The sequence below is a fragment of the Bos taurus genome, chromosome 5, assembly GCF_002263795.3.
Source record: "Bos taurus isolate L1 Dominette 01449 registration number 42190680 breed Hereford chromosome 5, ARS-UCD2.0, whole genome shotgun sequence".
Taxonomy (NCBI): Eukaryota; Metazoa; Chordata; class Mammalia; order Artiodactyla; family Bovidae; genus Bos; species Bos taurus.
The window spans coordinates 56,803,838-56,822,724 of NC_037332.1; the positions used below are offsets into that span (position 1 = coordinate 56,803,838).

The 18,887-nt window shown below is 45.4% G+C and overlaps 1 protein-coding gene across 7 annotated transcripts in view; it reads left to right on the forward strand.

The window, feature by feature from the left end:
* Positions 1-18,887, forward strand: part of BAZ2A (bromodomain adjacent to zinc finger domain 2A) — a 34,989-nt gene that overhangs the window by 7,078 nt on the left and 9,024 nt on the right. For 5 of the 7 annotated variants that reach the window (XM_059886249.1, XM_059886248.1, XM_024991573.2 and 2 more), the window contains 13 exons: positions 8,790-8,927; positions 10,520-11,113; positions 11,979-12,164; positions 12,643-12,861; positions 13,307-13,756; positions 13,902-13,962; positions 15,221-15,329; positions 15,500-15,601; positions 15,767-15,977; positions 17,255-17,355; positions 17,631-17,696; positions 17,877-18,110; positions 18,246-18,500. In XM_059886249.1, coding sequence (XP_059742232.1) covers positions 8,792-8,927; positions 10,520-11,113; positions 11,979-12,164; positions 12,643-12,861; positions 13,307-13,756; positions 13,902-13,962; positions 15,221-15,329; positions 15,500-15,601; positions 15,767-15,977; positions 17,255-17,355; positions 17,631-17,696; positions 17,877-18,110; positions 18,246-18,500 — 2,724 coding nt within the window. In that variant the 5' untranslated portion in view covers positions 8,790-8,791. Of the gene's footprint in view, positions 1-4,092; positions 4,520-8,789; positions 8,928-10,519; positions 11,114-11,236; positions 11,352-11,978; positions 12,165-12,642; positions 12,862-13,306; positions 13,757-13,901; positions 13,963-15,220; positions 15,330-15,499; positions 15,602-15,766; positions 15,978-17,254; positions 17,356-17,630; positions 17,697-17,876; positions 18,111-18,245; positions 18,501-18,887 lie in introns of those variants that run through there. The other 2 variants (XM_059886250.1, XM_059886251.1) reach the window with 2 other exon arrangements.

Below are 18,887 nucleotides of genomic sequence, written 5' to 3' on the forward strand. Positions count from 1 at the left end.
TTTAATTGAGTGGGATTTATGTGTTGGGGTAGGACTGATTTGCAGAGTGAGGGTGGTGGGCTTGTTCCTCAGTGGTGATTCTAGCCTAAGAATAAGTCCCTGTTGGAAGCCTGCTAGTTAACATCAGGGATGGTTTACCTTCTGCAGAAACAACTCATTAGGAGAGTTAGTTATCATATGACTTACGCCTCAGTTCATAAAAGACATTCTCTCTTATTACCCTTCATGGAGAGCGGTAACCTTTTCCCCTGTTCTATGCAAAGTCATGTGTCTGTGCGAAGATTTTCTTTTTCTCCCACCTGATAATCCCAGGAGATTTTTATTGCAGCGGACAGTGATGGACTCTGTACTATGCCCCCAGGCACTTAGTTAGACCCTGGATTTGGTTTGAGGTGAGTTGGCCACAGGATTTTATTTATATTTTGAGAGATGGAAGTATTGAGATCATTTGAACTACCCTGAAGATGGCTTAAGCCTAACATTTAAATAATCTTTTCAGTATTTTCCACCTGAATTGTAGATTCTTATATTAAAGGTCCAGGATAGGACCTGGTAGACATATATGATGATGTGACAGCGGCATCATCACTGTTAGGATAGCAGCATTGCTCTTTTTACTGGGGCTGTTGGAGTTGATATTCTGGAAACAGTAAAAACAAGTTCAGTGTCATTGTCCTTTTTTTTTGCCCCTCTGCTTGACTGGTTGGCTCCTTTGAGTTGCTTTCTGACAGGGTTGACTTGACACTGATTTTTAAGTTCCCGTTTCTTCAACCTTTGTTTACCTAGATTCGGGCCTGACAGAACAGTAAATTGGTTTTCCCTGTTGGAAATTAAAACAATAAAGGAAGGAGAAAGACTACTCCTGTTTCTTTGGACTCTTTAAGAGAAGTTGATTTTTGAGATAGCTGTGGCTTCATTCGATGTGATTGATCAGAAAACTGAATGAAGTAAAGCTTTCATGTCCTTTTTGTAAAATGGATGTATTTTTCTCTCAGAAGTGGATTTCTGAATATTGACTTTGTTGGTTTTTTTTTTTTTTTTTAAGTCTCTCTGTAGAGGAGAAAATTTGAGATGTAGAGAGAACTATGTGGGCCGACCTCAGAGTCAGTCAGAAATCTAGAATGCCCTGCGAGGCTCATCTTGCAGTCTTGTGGTTCTGGAATTGGGTGTTGCCAAGGGAGAAGCAAAGCTTGTTAGGGTTACTGTGTCTTGCTCCTGTTGACCTTTCTTCTCACCTCTGAAGAGGTCTGCTATATTCTTTTACTAAAATAATAAAATAGTTAAAATAATGTGGAAGTTATTCCAATAACTGGTATGCTGCTCAGTCTTGTGTGAGATGTGTACAGTAAGGCAGTAATGTCAGAAATTTTATTTCCTATGACATAGAGTGACTTATAAAACTCTTGAGGATTTTGTGGGGCAAGTAATCTTCTGGATTTGTTTCTTAGGATATGAATGTTCTCATATACCTCATAGCCCAAGATTATACTTTCTCAGCATTGTTGCACATGGGTCAGAGGGACCATTTTTCACCATCTTGTTGTTTTTCATAATTCTGATCTATAAAATTATAAATTTATAAAACCTGCTTCACTAAACGGGATCTTTACCCTGCCTTCCCAGCTCAGGTGTTTTTTTGTTTGTTTGTTTGTTTTTTGAAGAAAGGGGTGAAGTCTGACTGTTAGAGCTGAAATTGAGAAACAGAGCTTGAAAGGGAAATAACCTTGTTACAGCCTCTGGAGTGTGGCTTTTAATGTCCTGCAATTTTAAAGGCATTTCCAGTTCTCTGGTGAAGTGACCAGAGCAGTGGCAGAAACCTAGCCTAGATTGTTGGTATGTGGTTCCTTTATTCAGTCACCAAAGATTTTAAAACCTGCTGTATACCTTGAGTGTTCAGTTAAATCATTCTTCCCTGTTTCTAGGCCTTATTTTCTGCATGAGACATCTGTCTAAAATATGTCAAGATTTGGGGCCTTTCTTCCCTCTAGAAGAGTTACCTCTATGAACAATGAAACTGAATTTTTTGTGTTCCTACTATTCTCTGAGAATGGTAGGAGCAAAAAACCTATTCTATATTGGATGAGTAAATTGATAGTAACACGAAAAGATAGGTTTATTCATTCATTTGCTTAATCTACAGGTTCAACAAATATTTCCTTTCATTTTTTTATGTACTCAGCACTAAATTAAGTGCTGGAGATATAATGGTAGAACTAATACCTGGTTGATGCTGTAGAACCTACATGTGTGCTCAGTCGTCAGTCTTGTCTGATTCTTTGTGACCCCGTGGACTGTAGCCCGCCGGGCTCTCGAAGTTCATGGGGTTTTCCATGCAATACTGGAGTGGGTTGCCATTTCCTACTCCAGGGGATCTTCCCAACCCAGAGATTGAACCCATGACGAACTCTTGAACTGGCAGGTGGATTCTTTACCACTGCGCCACCTGGGCCCCCTAGACCCTACATGGTATAGAAGAAATAAGAACAGAGAACAATCATCTTTGTGTTCTGTGCAGCTTGGACATGGCAATTGTCTTTGAATAGCTTTCCTTAGTATAATAACCTTCCTTCTTTCATCTTCCTTCTGCCTCGCTGTCCTGACTAGAAAAGGGAGGTTAAGGAAAGGACATTATAAGAGAATGATCCTCAGTCAGTATGGCTATAGTCTGAGTCAGCATTCCAAGGGAAGTCAGTTACCAGTGCTGTCAAAATGGACTATCCTGACAGGAGAAGAAGGCATGTTGATTTTGTGGCTTGACACTTGTAACTCTATTGGTGGAGGAAGACAGCCTAGCCAGGGAAGGGGTTTTTAGATTTGAAAGGCAAGTCATCCTTGTTTGCAGCATCAGGCATTGGGAATAGTGAGAACTTTTGGATCTTCCCCAGAGAATAGGATAGGAATGGGAAATGAGGCTGCTTTTGTATTAGAGCAGAGTTTTTCAACCTTGAGCAAGAGCTAAATAATCCTTTGTTGTGGTGGGTTGTCTTGTGTATTACATGATCATTAGGAGCATCCCCAATGTCGATTTCTTAGATACCAATAGCATATACCTTTCTCCATAACTAAATGTCCCCTGGTTGGGAACCACTGTATTAGAGTATGGTGGGTGAATCCAGAGATATTCAGTGTTCAGAAATATCATAACATGCACCATTACAAATCTAAAATGTAGTCATATGATTTATTTACTATACTGCAAGATTTACATTCACCGTTTAGTAAAGACAGGTGTTTGAAATCTCTTCCTAGGCCCCCATATTAGAAATCTCTCTGGAATTTTAGCATTCTGTATGGGAAGAATGAAGCAAAAAGGTGCAGGCATTGCTCAAGGGTCCAGCTGGGTGGTGTTGATGTGTCTTGTTTGGGGGTAGGTAGCCTCAGAGGTCTGAGTGTTGGTGTTGGTCAGGGCACCTGCAACAGTGTTGAAATTTGCAATGTTTATTTCAATACTTTGTGCATTGTCAGCCTTTTTCTGTTAAAGCCGTGTCACAGGTCCACAGAGTAGTACCTCTTCAGTTGCAACTGAGAGAAAGAGCAGGCTGTTTGGCCATGTGGCAAGAGCTTTACTGCCTCAAGCTTAAGGGGCAGTGTCCCTCCTTTAACTCTTATAAATGAAGCTTAAAGGCTCTTAAGAGATCCATTTACATAGTACTGGGACTGGGCTGGGTGCTGGCCTGATTGTACTTCCTGGTCAGGAGAGATGTCTACTATTCTGGGAGTTGGGCACTAACTGATTTCCTTTTTTTATTTGGCCAAAATCCTGTTAGTTCAAAGGGAGACACTCTCCTTTGCTTTACTGTTCTCATTAGCTCTAGATGGGAAGACATGATTTACCTTCAGGCCTCATCGTGAAAATCATCTTGGGTAGAAAGGTTAAAATAAAATACCTCTGATTTTATTGCTGAGAGTACCTGCCCACATTTTCTTTGCATTCCTGTACTGTGGTGCCATATTTAAGTGACGTCTGAAATTAAAAGGCGCTTGCTCCTTGGAAGAAAAGCTATGACAAACCTAGACAGCATATTAAAAAGCAGAGACATCACTTTGCTGACACAAAGGCCCATATAGTCAAAGCTCTGGTTTTTCCAGTAGTTGTGTACGGATGTGAGAGTTGGACCGTAAAGAAGGCTGAGCAGCGAAGAATTGATGCTTTCGAGTTGTGGTACTGGAGAAGACTCTTGAGAGTCCTTTGGATAGCAGAGATCAAACCAGTCAATCCTAAAGGAAATCAACTCTGAATATTCATTGGAAGGACTGATGCTGAGGCTGAAGCTCCAAAACTTTGGCCACCTGATGCAAAGAGCCAACTCATTGGAAAAGACCCTGATGCTGGGAAAGATTGAAGGCAGGAGGAGAAGCAGGTGACAGAGGATGAGATGGTTGGATGGCGTCACTGACTCAATGGACATGAATTTGAACAAACTGGGAGATAGTGAAGGACAGGGAAGCCTGGCATGCTGCAGTCCATGGGGTTGCAAAGAGTTGGACACGATTGCGCGCTGAACCACAAAAGTATACAGTGAGTCTGGCTGGCAGGATCATCCCTGCTTTTGTAATATCTCTCATAGTAGTAAAATAGTAATGGTTTTAAAGTAACTTGTCAAGGTCACACAGCTAGTGGTAGTAGAGCTGGAATTAGTACCTAAAGCCCACTGTTGTTCCACTGATCTCACTGCACAGCACAGAGTATTTTATGTTTCTTTCTAGGAAGTTTCTTATAAATGAAGTGATTGTGGTACTGGTGACCCCTCAGTAGAGGCTGCTGGGGAAATAGACCTCAGGCACTAGATCACTTCTCATTCCTTTTACTTATCTGATTTCTATAAGCCATCCATTTATGCTTGCTGCTGCTGCTAAGTCGCTTCAGTAGTGTCCAACTCTGTGCGACCCTATAGACGGCAGCCCACCAGGCTCCTCTGTCCCTGGGATTCTCCAGGCAAGAATACTGGAGTGGGTTGCCATTTCCTTCTCCAATGCATGCATTCATGCTAAGTCACTTCAGTCATGTTCCACTTTGTGTGACCCTATGGACAGCAGCCCACTAGGTTCCTCTGTCCACAGGATTCTCTAGGCAAGAATACTGGAGTGGGTTGGCATTTCTTTCTCCCTGTTTATGCTTATTAGTATATAATTTGTGAGACAGGAAATGGTATACTGTCCCAGACTAGCAGAGATGAAAAAGTCACTAGTTTCCTCATGGATTCAAACAGAAAAAGGACAACTAACTGGCCTATCATTGAGTGGGAGAATATAGTCCAGCAGATATAGGAGAGAAGATGTGTGTCTCACACACCCCAGCAGATATGTGGCTGTGCATAAAACTGGAGGAGTGGAGAGGTGGGGATCAGATGAGATTGGCTGTCATCTGATTATCAAGCATAGCATTTCTAGACTTGTATAATGAATTACTGAATATCCTCTCTGTGATGTAAGTTTGTTTATAGCTTTGTTTATTATTATTTTGGCTGTACTACCTGGCTGGAGGGATCTTAGTTCCCCGACCAGGGATTGAACCCAGGCCCCAGTAGTGAAAGTACCGAGTCCTAACCACTAGACAAGCAGGGAATTCCCTGTGATGTACGCTTTCCCAGGTGGCTCAGAACCTGCCTGCCAATGCAGGAGATGTGGGTTTGATCCCTGGGAAAATCCCTGGAGAAGGAAATGGTAATCTACTCCAGTATTTCTGCCTGGGAAATCCCCTGATGAACCGAGGAGCCTGGTGCTATAGTCTACGGGATCGACAATCCATGGGGTCCCAAAGAGTTGGACATGACTTAGTGACTGAGCATGCATGCAACCTAGGAGATAGAGGATGAACTTTTCTTCCTTAATGTCTTTCATTTTGGAAGGATCACTATTCTCACAATGCTTATTTATCAGACTGTTAGTGCTAAGGAGTGGCCTTTAACTATAGGGAAATCTTGGAGGGCCCTGAGGTCTTCTCTGTAGGGACCCAGTTTCTTCATTGATGCCTAGCAAGTTTGGATCTGCTGCTTATTTTAGAATGAAGATGGAAATCCTGTATGGAAAATAAGTTTATCCTAAAAACTTTTCGTTCCTTAAATTGACAAAATACATTGGCTTTTATTTTTCAAATTCTAGTTAAAATTGATGAAGGTGGAGACAATTACAGTATTAAGCATGGAAAATCTTATAGCTATCATACCATATGCTATATTGGGTTTTTGTTTCATGCTCAGGTTCTTAGGTTCACCTAATGGTGGCCGATTTGTATTATCTAGCATGTTCAAGAATATGGTTCTTACAAACCTTGGGCAGTGGTCTTAAATATTCTTAACTAATTTATTCATTCTTTAAAAAGCTTTACTTCTGGTTATTTTATTTTTTTAAGAAGTTATTAAAAAAAAAACCTCACCTAGGGGACTTCACCCTGGTGGTCCAGTGGTTAAGACTCTGTGCTCCCAGATTTGACCCCTAGTCAGGGACCTAGATCCCACATGCACAACCGAATAAAAACAAAACAAAAACTGTAACCTAGGACTTCCCAGGTGGCACAGTGGATAAGATTCCATCTGCCTGTGCAGAGGACATGGGTTCAATCCTGGTCCAGGAAGATTGCACATGCTGCAGAGCAACTAAGCCCGTATGCCACAACTGTTGAAATCTGCGTGCTCTAGGGCCTGCAACAAAGAGTAGCCCCCACTCTCCGCAACTAGGGAAAGCCTTCTCGCACCAATGAAGACCCAGCACAGCCATAAATAAATAAAATTATATATTAAAAAACACACATAACCTAGGTCTGCTTATTATTTCATCTTGGGAGCTTGATAAATCTTTCTACCTGAATTCTTCTGTCCTTTTTCAAAATGTAGTAACCAGAGGAGTTGCTTTTTCTGTATCACAACAGATCATGTCTCTCACAGGTCAAATTAGTATGTGCTAGTATATCCTAAGAATCTGATTGATGTGTCAGACTTTGCCAATAATCCTAGCTTCTGTTTCCTATCTTTCTTCCTTTTTCTCTTTGCTCTATCAAAGGTAAATTTACTCTTTAAAAAAAAATTGTTTGTTTAATTTTTATGAAGATCTATTTATTTTCGGCTATACTGGGTCTTAGTTGCCACACACTGACTTTGTTCAGTTGCAGCGAGCGGTGGCTAGTCCTTGTTGTAGTGTGTGGGCTTCTCATGCGGTGGCTTCTCTTGTGGAGCACAGACTCTGGGGCGGTCACGCTCAGTAGTTATGGGGCACGGGCCAAGTTGCTCCACTGCATGTGGGTTCTTCCTAGACCAGGGGCCAAACCCATGTCCCCTGCATTGGCAGGCAGATTCTTAACCACTAAAGTTCCTCAAAATAATTTTATTTATTTATTTATTTATTTTTGGCTATGCTGGGTCTTTGTTGCTTCAAGGGCTTTTCTGTAGTTTTGTACAGAGGGGGCTACTCTGTAGTTGCAGTGTGCGGGCTTCTCATTTTGGTGCACAGGCTCTAGGGTTCATGGGTTTCAGTAATTTTGGCTCCCTGGCTCCAGAGCACAGGCTCAATAGTTGTGGCGCATGAGCTTAGTTGCTGTGTGGCATGTGAGTTCTTCCTGGACCCAGGATCGAACCCATGTCTCCTACAGTGACAGGCGGCTTCCTTACCACTGAGCCACCAGGGAAGCGCTAAAGATAAATTTATTCTAATCAGCATTCCTACTAGTATATCACCTCATATTCAGTAGAGGGTAAAGAACTTTTTAACCATATTTCTCCCCAATGAGCCACTGCATTTTACAGTTTAAGTACCTAGCAGTTCTCTCAGTGACCCTTTACATTTAAGCCACAAAACCAAAACATGGGGAAGTAGTCATAACAAAATACTGTTCTTTAGTTTTCCAGCTCTGACACTTTTCAGAGCTATGTTCTTGAGAGCGTAGGATTTCCCATGAAAAAGGAGTAGAAGTGTTACTTGATGATTTGAATTTTGCCATTATGATCAGCTTTCCTGAAATGTGTGCTTTTCAAATTCCTTTACTCAGGTAACTATACTGTCTTCTGATGTCTGAGGCTATAGATAGGATAACATGAAAATTAACTCAACTATAATAATACAACATGATATGTATTAAATATACGTTTTCTGCCAACATGTCCATGCTTTCCTGTCAAAAGATGGCTTTGGGAACCTTCTGTAGACCTTGAGAATGGGACTCTGACCTTAATTGAGGGGGAGAAAAAAGGATGGAGAATGTTTGATTGAGGGCTAATATCTTAACACAGAGGGGTAGCCTGGGCTGGGGGTTAAAAGGGTGGAGCTTATACTGGGGAAAGACTCCTCCAGGCAGCTATTTTGGTTTTTCTCCCTAACTCTTTGTATCTCTACAAGGCTGATTTTTAAAAAAATACTTTCTATAGGGTCATTGCCCAGATTGAACGTGAACGTGAAGTCACTCAGTCGTGTCCAACTCTTTGCGACCCGATGGACTGTAGCCAACCAGGCTCCTCTGTCCATGGGATTTTCCAGGCATTAGTACTCGAGTGGATTGCAATTTCCTTCTCCAAGGGATCTTCCTAACCCAGAAATCAAACCCGGGTCTCCCGCATTGTAGACAGACGCTTTACCGTCTGAGCCACCAGGGAAGTCTAGATTAGGAGTATATTTCCTCTTCCTCTTCTCTTTTTCTTCAACCCCTTTTCTCCCCACCACTCTGCCCTGTCCAGTACTTATATAGGAGAAGGGTAAGTAAAGTAGATGGAAGGGTGGGGGCATTACTTCTAGAATATTTCAGGTGACATAACCTTGTTTAACCGCTAGTATTTTTTTCCCCTTTCTCTCCCCTCCTACAGAAATGGAGGCAAACGACCATTTTAACTTTACTGGCCTTCCCCCTGCACCTGCTGCCTCAGGACTGAAACCCTCTCCCTCCTCAGGGGAGGGGCTCTACACTAACGGGTCTCCCATGAACTTCCCCCAGCAAGGGAAAAGTGAGTGTGAGGGCCATGTGGCCTGGGAGGGAGTGGGCTTCATTTCTTTATAGTAGATTGATGGGATCAGTGGGCTCGCCTCTGGGTTGGCTATTTCACAACAGCTCTCTTTTATGTCAGGTAGGAAGGGAGGAAGTGAATCCTCAGAACTCCAGCTGCTGGAGAGAAATCAAGCTTCTTAGAGCAAGTTCTAGGGGGTTTTGGAAGAAACACTGTTAGTTTTAAGGTTGGAAGAGATTAGAAGAATATACTGGCCTTTTCTTATTAGCTTGTTCTTCTGTTAGCCCTGTTCCCTGGCTACTGCCCCAAAGTGGTGAGGTGGCTACTGCTTCTGATAACCAGGTTGCACCCGTGAGAAAGAGATAAAGGGCCAGTCCTCTGAGAAACTGTTTTTAGAGGTTGGAGTAGCCGCCCCTAGGACTGGAGGTAGAGGGGTTGGGTGAGGGTTGGGATGTGTTTGCTTTTTAGTTTGTGCAGCGGAGAAGAGGGCGGATGCTTGAAGTGCCTGTATCACTTCCTGTCCTTGTGGATAGAAGAGAGGGACAGGGAGAGTTTTAAGTTTACCTACTTCCCCAGAGAGAAACATCTGTAATTCCAGACGGAAGTGCTGCTGCCAGGATCAGGTCTTTCCCTGGATTTGGCTTATCAGTTGCTCTCAGCAGTGGCTCTGCCAAGTACCTCTCTACTCTTGCCTTGGTTTCAGTCAGGTACTTTATGCTTGGAAGCAGGGGGAGCTCAAATGCGTCCCTGCTTCCTTGCAGCAGAAAAATACTGCCCCAGGCTTATGCTTAACCACCACTCCCTCCTCTCTTCAACCAGAGGGTTGCAGATAGAAACTCCCCCACCTCCCCTGAAGCTTCCTTAGTATTTTGGTTTCTTTTATTCGGTTGCCCTCCAGTCCAGAGGCTGCCATGGGTGTTGAAAGCTGAAGTCTGCAGTACTGGTCATGCAGAGATTCCCCTCGGTGCCTATTACCCTGTGGGGTACAGTGCCTATGGGGAGGGGCCAAGTCCAGTCTCTTCTGAGCTGGGATCTTGCTGCTGTGGTGACTGCAGATTCTATTCTTAGCCCAGCACAAAGTGCTGGATCTGCATGTGCCAGTGAGGTGGAGGCTGTCCCTTCTGGTGCCACCGTGGGGCCAAACAGGCACTGGGAAAGGCAGGGGGGCGGGGGAAGGGAAATGGAGAATTCAGTCATGCCACTCCAAGGGAAGAATTCCTCCAGGGAATGAGGGTGGGGAAGAATGCAAGTCACTGTAGGGATTCTGCAAACAGTTTCATTTAGAAAAGAAAAAAAAATTAAAAAGCCCTGAGCGTCAGCAGCAGCCATCTCCCTGCTGGTCGTTTCTGTAGTAGGCCGGGAGAGTTCCCCAACCCCCTACTCAGCAGCCTCAGCCGCAGTTGCTAAGCTTACATCCAGGAGCATCTGGGTTTGGTGTTCCCTGGAGACCAAAAAACTGTAAATATAGTAGAGGGGGAATCCCCCACCCCTTCACCTTTACTTTTTCTAGTCAGTGCTGTTCCTTTAGAAGAATTGGTATTGTTACTTGCATACATATCTGAAACTGACCCTTTTCCCTCCTTCTCTGCCAGGTTTGAATGGGGATGTGAATGTTAATGGCTTATCTACTGTATCTCACACTACTACTTCAGGGATTTTGAACTCTGCTCCCCACTCCTCCAGCACCTCACACCTCCATCACCCCAACGTGGCCTACGACTGTCTCTGGAACTACTCACAGTACCCATCTGCCAATCCTGGCAGCAACCTCAAGGACCCACCCCTTCTCTCCCAGTTCTCGGGGGGACAGTACCCACTCAACGGCATCCTTGGGGGCAGCCGGCAACCTTCATCCCCAAGTCACAACACTAACCTTCGGGCTGGGAGCCAAGAGTTCTGGGCCAACGGTACCCAGAGTCCCATGGGGCTTAACTTCGATTCACAGGAACTCTATGATTCCTTTCCCGACCAGAATTTTGAGGTGATGCCCAATGGACCCCCTAGTTTTTTCACCTCCCCACAGACTTCTCCTATGTTGGGATCCAGCATCCAGACCTTTGCACCCTCCCAGGAGGTAGGCAGCGGTATCCATCCTGATGAGGCAGCAGAAAAGGAACTTACTTCCGTCGTGACAGAGAATGGTGCTGGCTTAGTAGGCAGCCTGGAGCTGGAAGAAGAGCAGCCAGGTATAACTCATGTGGGTCCATGAGCTGGGTTGGGAGAGGGAAAATGGGGCTGTCGGGGGCAGTGGCTTTTTGAGGTGAGGAAAACTTGTCTTTCCAGCTCTCTGCAGTGGAGGCTGATTTGCATGTTGGTGATTAGCAGAGCCAAGTGGCTGGTGTTTTTGTGGCAGCAGCACCAGCTCGAGAGTGGGAGTGCAAATTATTTCAAGCTCATGCAGAGCTGCTGGCCTGGAGAGGGCAGGTGGGCGAGCCCGAAACAGCCCCAACAGACACCCTGCATCAAGAAAGGCTTCTTCTAAGATATAGGAAGGGGTTGGAGCATCAGCAAGAGGCAAAGAGGCCAATTTGATTTGACTGTGGCAGAGCCAGACTGGCTGCTAAAGTGGGCTGAGCCCTAAGTAGTGATTGGCACATGAAGGAGGGAAGGAATAGGCAGAGCATACCATTCTTGTCTACTCAGTCTCCTTTCTTTTTTGTTGTTCTTAGCATTGGTGCATGTGCAGTCCCTCTCATCTTTTCCCTCAGAATATAATTTGCTATTGATTGCAAGTACAAGGGATGACCACCCTGTAAAGTCACAGGATGTTTTCTCTAACACCTGTTCCCACTGAATGGGGGAAAATAGCTGAAAACATGATGGGTTCTTGTCTCAGACCCCACTCTTCTTTTCCCTTTTTATCTGCTGTAAGATCTTACACATCTTTGTTTAATCAAAGTTCTTGGTATTTTCGGTACCCAACATAGAACTGGCACCCATAAATGTTGAAAGAATGATCATCTGTCCCTCTAGCAAAGATTGCCTACTATAGCTGACTGAACCCATTGAAGGTACTGACTTTGACTTTTGCCTTCTCCTGGGGTATCCTAGAACTAAAGATGTGTGGCTACAACGGCTCCGTCCCTTCTGTGGAATCATTACACCAGGAGGTCTCAGTCTTGGTCCCTGATCCCACAGTGAGCTGCTTAGATGATCCTTCACATCTTCCTGATCAACTGGAAGACACTCCAATCCTCAGTGAAGTCTCTCTCGAGCCCTTCAACACTCTGGCACCGGGTAGGCTTGGAGATTGACTCCCTTCAACGTATCCATGCAGAGGGTAACTGACTTATACCACCTAGAAGAGATAGTAAGCCAGGGAAAGTATTTGGGAATTTGGCCCCTGGGGCCCCCAGATGATCCTGGCAGATCACAGTTTCATGCCACTGGCCTGACTGTGCCAATTGCACTCTGAGCTGAATTGGATCATTTCCCACGTTCTCTCCCAGTGTTCCTTTTGGCCAGGATCCCTGGATAGGGACTTCTTACAACACAGTTGGGCTATTTGGGTTCTCACTAACTGGAAAGAAAACATTACCTTTTACCACACTGTTTTATGATAGATACTAGAATTTGGTGTTGGTCTATGGGTTAATAGAACCATTGCCTTTCCTTCCCTAATACTAGAAAGAACCTTCACCCTGTAGGAACTAGAATTGGATATTTTCACACTAATATTTCTTAAATCTCACTTGCTGATTTTCTACCCCTAAAGAGCCAGTGAGTGGAGGACTCTACGGTATAGATGACACGGAGCTGATGGGTGCAGAGGACAAGCTGCCTCTGGAGGACAGCCCTGTGATATCTGCCCTTGATTGCCCTTCCCTCAATAATGCCACTGCCTTCAGTCTCCTGGCAGATGACAGTCAAACTTCAGCCTCTATTTTTGCCAGCCCCACCTCTCCACCTGTCCTCGGGGAGTCTGTTCTGCAAGGTGAGTGAGAAAAGCTAGACAAAGTCCTTGACCTAGGAAAAGGTGAAAGTACAGGCCTTAGGGCTGGGAGATCTATGAGAACACTTTGCTGGGAGCTAAGGGGTCATGGGATGGTGTATGGTGGGACTGAAAAAAGGCATTCTGACTTCTTCTCTGTGCCCAAAAGAACTTGTGGGGTAAGACTTGGAGTTTGCAGGAGAAAGGAACCCAGAGGCCTTTATTGGCTCCAGGTGAAAGGTATTCACACAGTGAGAGCAGCAGCAGTTTTGCCCTTTAACCTTCATGAATGATAGGGGAGGACAGCCAAAGGCTGCTTCTCTTTTTCCTATCCTAGGGGAAAGCCCTTGAAGTAACCTTGCTTAACTTAGTCCAGGTTTGTCTAAGTAGATTCTCTTATTTTATAGGGTCATTTTTCCTTTATCCATCCTGTCCCTTTGGATTCTAGATAATAGCTTTGACCTGAATAATGGTAGTGATGCAGAACAGGAAGAAATGGAGACTCAGGCTTCAGACTTCCCACCTCTGACCCAGCCAGCCCCTGACCAGTCATCCACTATTCAGCTACATCCAGCAACCTCGCCAGCAGTCTCACCAACAGCCTCCTCAGCAGTCTCCCTGCCAGTGTCTCCAGCAGCCTCTCCAGAAATTTCCCCAGCCATCTCCCCAGCAGCCTTCCCAGAGGTCTCTCCAGCTTCCTCAGCAGCCCTCCCACCAGTCTCCTCCGAAGTCTCCTTGACAGCCTCCCCAGTGACCTCCCCAAAAGCCTCCCCTGCAGCTTCCCCGGCAGCTGTCTTTCCGACAGTCTCCCCAGCAGACAAGGATATCAGCAGCGTACCTGAAACAATTGCTGACCTGGAAGACACCACTGTAGAAGGAGTCCCTCCCTCTGGTAGCGGTGAGTCTCTAGATTCTGTTCCACCCCTGACTGGTTCCAGGGAAATGTATCTGTCTCATTTAGCATTTAGCTCCTTCTCACTGACCTGTTGTTTCAGTATTTTGCTTGACCTCTTAACTTGGGTATCCCTGTCTTCCTCCCCCAGGTGATGTCCTGAGGAGACGTATTGCTACCCCAGAAGAAGTTCGTCTTCCCCTCCAACATGGGTAAATGCTCTAATTTGTTACATGCGTTGACCTTTGACACATTTAATGAATAATTCTAGGAAGAAGGGAAGGGAACTCTCATCTGAGATGGGGGAGGAATGGACTAGACAAGAATAGGTTAAAGGATAGTTATCTGCAATGATAATGTTTCTGGGCATGAGATTCTTAGGCTTTCTTTCTTCCTTTGTCGCGGTCTTCCTTCCCTCACCCATTCTTTCCTCATTTTGTGGCCACTTAGTTTTTTCCTCGAGGGGCTAGTGCTGTTATCTTTTCCAAATTCAGCTGGTGGGTCTGGGGTTCAGGTGTCCAAATGAGTTAATTTGTCCTATATGTTTGGAGAAGGAATAGCAGTGAATGGGGAGTGGCTTCATCCCCATGAATCAGGATTTTTTTTTTTTTTTAATGCACTCTAAGGGCAGGAACAGTATGTGACCAGAATGAACAAGCTAGCTAACACCAAGGGCTTTGTAGGAATAACTGCCTTCCTGATCTTCCCCACCCCCGCCCCTCTAGGCTACTTGTGGTCACCAAGTCTGAGTTCTGCTTTAAGTTTTGAGAGAAAGATAAGGCTTAGTCTTAGAATAATCTGTTGCTCAGAACACAGAGTTCCTTACTAAACCCTGGCCTCTACGGAGTCATTTCATGGAGTCGGCAGTGAGTGTGTTCTTCTGCTTGCCTCCCTACCCTCTGTCATTTCTGCCTTTATTCTGTTAGGTCTCTGCTGGAATCCCAGTAATTTGTCCTGAATGGCATTAGGGAGGGGGTTTCTGGCTGCTCCTCTGGCTGACTTTGGAAGGGGACGGGTGGAGGTCTTCCTGGGCTTGTGCAGTGTGGTGTGTTGCTTTCCCCTGAGGCACTGAGGGGCTTGAGGCTCAGGCCTGCCTTCTGGCCAAGCTTGTGTCTCAGAAAAAGTGAAAGTGAAGTCACTCAGTTGTGTCTGACTCTTTGCCACCCCATGGACTGCAGCCTACCAGGCTCCTCCATCCATGGGATTTTCCAGGCAAGAGTACTGGAGTGGGGTGCCATTTCCTTCTCCAGAGGATCTTCTTGACCCAGGGATTGAACCTGGGTCTCCTGCACTGTAGGCAGACACTTTACCGTCTGAGCCACCAGGGAAGTCTTGTGCCTCTGCATCCACATGCAGTTCCAGTGAGATAGGTGTGGGGAGGGCTATCTGCTTAGTGGGGTTGGCTTCTGGGTGGCTTAAGAGTGGGTAGGGGTGTGACCTGGCGGCAGGGCCCGTGTGTTTCTCTGGCAGATGGCGGAGAGAGGTGCGCATCAAGAAGGGCAGTCACCGATGGCAGGGGGAGACCTGGTATTACGGCCCTTGTGGGAAGAGGATGAAACAGTTCCCGGAAGTGATCAAGGTAATGGAGCTTTCGTGGACTCTTGTAGGAAAGCACAGACTCCTTTTTTGGGCCCAGTGGCAACAGTCTGGCATTGTCTGCTCTGAGGCTTGTTCTGCTTGTGTTATTGCTGGCCAGAGGGCATGGTAGGACTGTAACTTCACTGACGCCACTTTACCTCCTCCTTGTAGTACCTGAGCCGCAACGTGGTACACAATGTCCGTCGGGAGCACTTCAGCTTCAGTCCCCGTATGCCTGTTGGTGATTTCTTTGAAGAGAGAGACACACCAGAGGTGCACACCCAAGGGTTAAATACACTTTTTTAAATAGGAGGAGGGGTTGGTGTACAAGCTGCAGCTTCCTCATGGGATTTGGAGATTCTCAGGCATCCAATGGTTCAGAGGTTCTGGTGACTTGCATGAACTTCAATTGTAACAATGTCTTCCTTCTTACCTCAGGGCTTGCAGTGGGTACAGCTCTCAGCAGAGGAGATCCCATCCAGGATTCAGGCAATTACTGGGAAACGGGGCCGACCTCGAAACACTGAGAAGGCCAAGACCAAGGAAGTCCCCAAGGTGAAACGGGGCCGAGGTCGGCCACCCAAGGTCAAAATCACTGAGCTGTTGAATAAGACAGACACCCGCCTCCTAAAGAAACTGGAGGCCCAAGGTACCGTGATGTTTCTTAACTTGGGAATTCTTCTCAATCTCTGAGGTATCTGAAATGTTGATGAATTGGTTAATGCCTGGGTTTCCCAGGAGTGTGACTGACATCTGGATGGAATGAATCTGAATTACCTTCCCCTCTCTGGAAAGCAGCATCAGGGTCCTAGCACTTTTGTGGTGGTTTTTTTTTTTTTTTTTTAAAACAACCAGTTCCTTTCTTGAGTTTCTCTTTAGTGGAGTCTTGTGCGGGGAGGTGGGGGTGGTGTCCCAGGAATAATTATGAGAGGAGAAGGCTTTTCGTGTCCTTTCTTACCATCTTTTAGCTTCTTACTTATCTTACTGGTCTTGCTTGTCTTGTGTAAACATTCATTTGCCACCATCATAGAGGTTCAGAATTCATATCTGAATCCAAAAGATAATTGGTACTGCTTTAGTGGGATGGATAGGTAGGAAATGTCTATAATTTTTCAGTAAATATTGCACTTACCTTATATAGTATGAAGAATGTGAAAGAATTTGGAATCAAGTATCTCTTATTCAGAATTCCAGCTCTGCCAGATTCTGACTGTATGACCTGGAGCAAGTAAAGCCTCATAGTGGTTCATCTGCAGATAGTATCTAAACTTAGAGGGTTGCTGCACAGATGTAGTAGTGGTAGTATTTCTATGCCAGAATAGGATAGGTACTATCGTATCAAAAACATCAGTTCTAAAACACTGTTGTCTGCAGAATCACATCTCAATATAGTCTTCCAAAGGAGAAGAAATTCAGATATCTTAATGGAGCAAGACATAGGAGCTGAACATAGGCAATAACTGTGTCAGATTTGATAGGATTCTACTAAAGTGTCCATTATCTGGTCCCTTCCTTTCTGGCACATTTTTCCTTAATTGGTGCTTCCAACTCAAGACCACCTGCTTTCTCTGGCAGTTTTTCTGTTTCCTTGCTTAGTTCTAAAATCAGCCTGTCAGGCAGCCTGGGGGAGGGACAGTCTCTGAGGCTACTTTGCTGTTCTGGCCTCCAGGACCCTTTCTAAAGCCATCTAAATTCCAGAGGCTGGTGCTTCTGGGCACAAGATGCCATTTGTGTTACCTCCACAGGAGGTTCCTCTCGTACATTTTTTTCTCCCAGCGTTTTATGTATACTTTAAAAAAAAAAGACAGGCATCTAGTTTCTTCAGGGAGCTGTTTGGAGGCCAGCTTTGTGACCAGCGTGTGCTGGTCTGGATGCTGGAGATTGGTCTGCCTGCCTCACTCTTCATTTTTCTTTTTGCTCTCACAGAAACACTGAATGAGGAGGATAAAGCAAAGATGTGTAAAATCAAGAAGAAGATAAAGCAGAAGGTGCAGCGGGGAGAGTGTCAGACTACTAACCAAGGGCAGGTGAGGGACATCAGCAAGATTCCACAGCAGGTTCACTTCTCCTACAGCTGCTCTGTCTTCTTTTCTATCTCCCATGCCTGCCACCTGCCATTTAGAGAATTTGGCTTGTTCAAAAATAATGTGGACATCTCCAGGGTGAAAGAATTGATCCATTGCCAGCCTCTCATCCCATGTCTCAGCTCTTCTCCCCAGCATCCTTGTTTGTTTTTGAATCCTAGCCCAAGCAGTGATGCTTTCAGAGTTTGAGAAGAAATGACTTCCTTTATGGTTTACAGGCCAAAAACAAGAGGAAACAAGAGACCAAGAGCTTAAAGCAGAAGGAAGCCAAGAAGAAATCCAAGGTAGGTACTTATATGCACAGGCATAACTTTGAAGTCACCAAACTGATTTTGCAAGACATGTGAGTTGGTCATGTTTTATAGTCATGTTTCTGGGTATAAGGTGGGGAGGAGGGGACCAGGGAAGGGTGGTGATTTGAATCTTCATGGCACTCTTGATTCCTCTCTCTCTTGGGTGGGTAGGCTGAGAAGGAGAAGGTAAAAACAAAGCAGGAAAAACTGAAGGAAAAAGTCAAGAGGGAGAAGAAGGAGAAGGTAAAAATGAAGGAAAAGGAGGAGGTGGCCAAGACCAAGCCAACGGGTAAAGCAGATAAAGTGCTGGCCACACAGAGGCGCTTGGAGGAGCGGCAGAGGCAGCAGATGATCTTGGAGGAGATGAAGAAGCCCACAGAGGACATGTGTCTGACTGACCACCAGGTAGTGAGGGGAGAACAGCAGGTCCTGGAGGGGCCGCCCGTGAAGACACTTCTGTTACAGGAGGAGCCTCCTAGATACCCAGACTGTTGCCTTCCCATGTGTTTGACAGAACACCTACCACTTTTATCCCTACAGCCGCTGCCTGACTTCTCACGCATCCCTGGTCTGATCCTGCCTAGTGGGGCCTTCTCAGACTGCTTGACCATTGTGGAGTTCCTGCACAGCTTCGGCAAGGTGCTGGGCTTTGACCCTGCCAAAGATGTCCCTAGTCTGGGGGTCCTGCAGGAGGGGCTCCTGTGTCAAGGCGACAGCTTGGGCGAGGTGCAGGATCTCCTGGTGCGACTCCTGAGAGCAGCTCTCTGTGACCCTGGCCTGCCCTCCTATTGTCAGGTGAGGCCCTTCCTGGGGTCAGGGGCTTGGGATCCGTGCTTTTCTCAGTTTGGCTTTCTCTTTTGAGTTGAGCACATGAAAGCCCCTTCCAAAGTGATCAGGACAAGTAAAGGGAGATACACAAATGGTCCCCAAATAAGAGTGGTTTAACTTACAATTTTTCAACTCTACAGTGGTTCAAGAGTGATAGGCCTTCAGTAGAGGTACTTAAGGTTTTGATTTTGATCTTTTCCTGGACTGGAGAAATGCAATAGTACACTCTCAAGGTGCTGGGCAGCGAGTCAGCCATGCATGTCACTTTTGCAGCCATTCTGTTCCTCACTTTCAATACAGTATGCAGTAGATTGTGTGAGATATTCAGCATTTTATTAAGTGGATTTGTGTTAA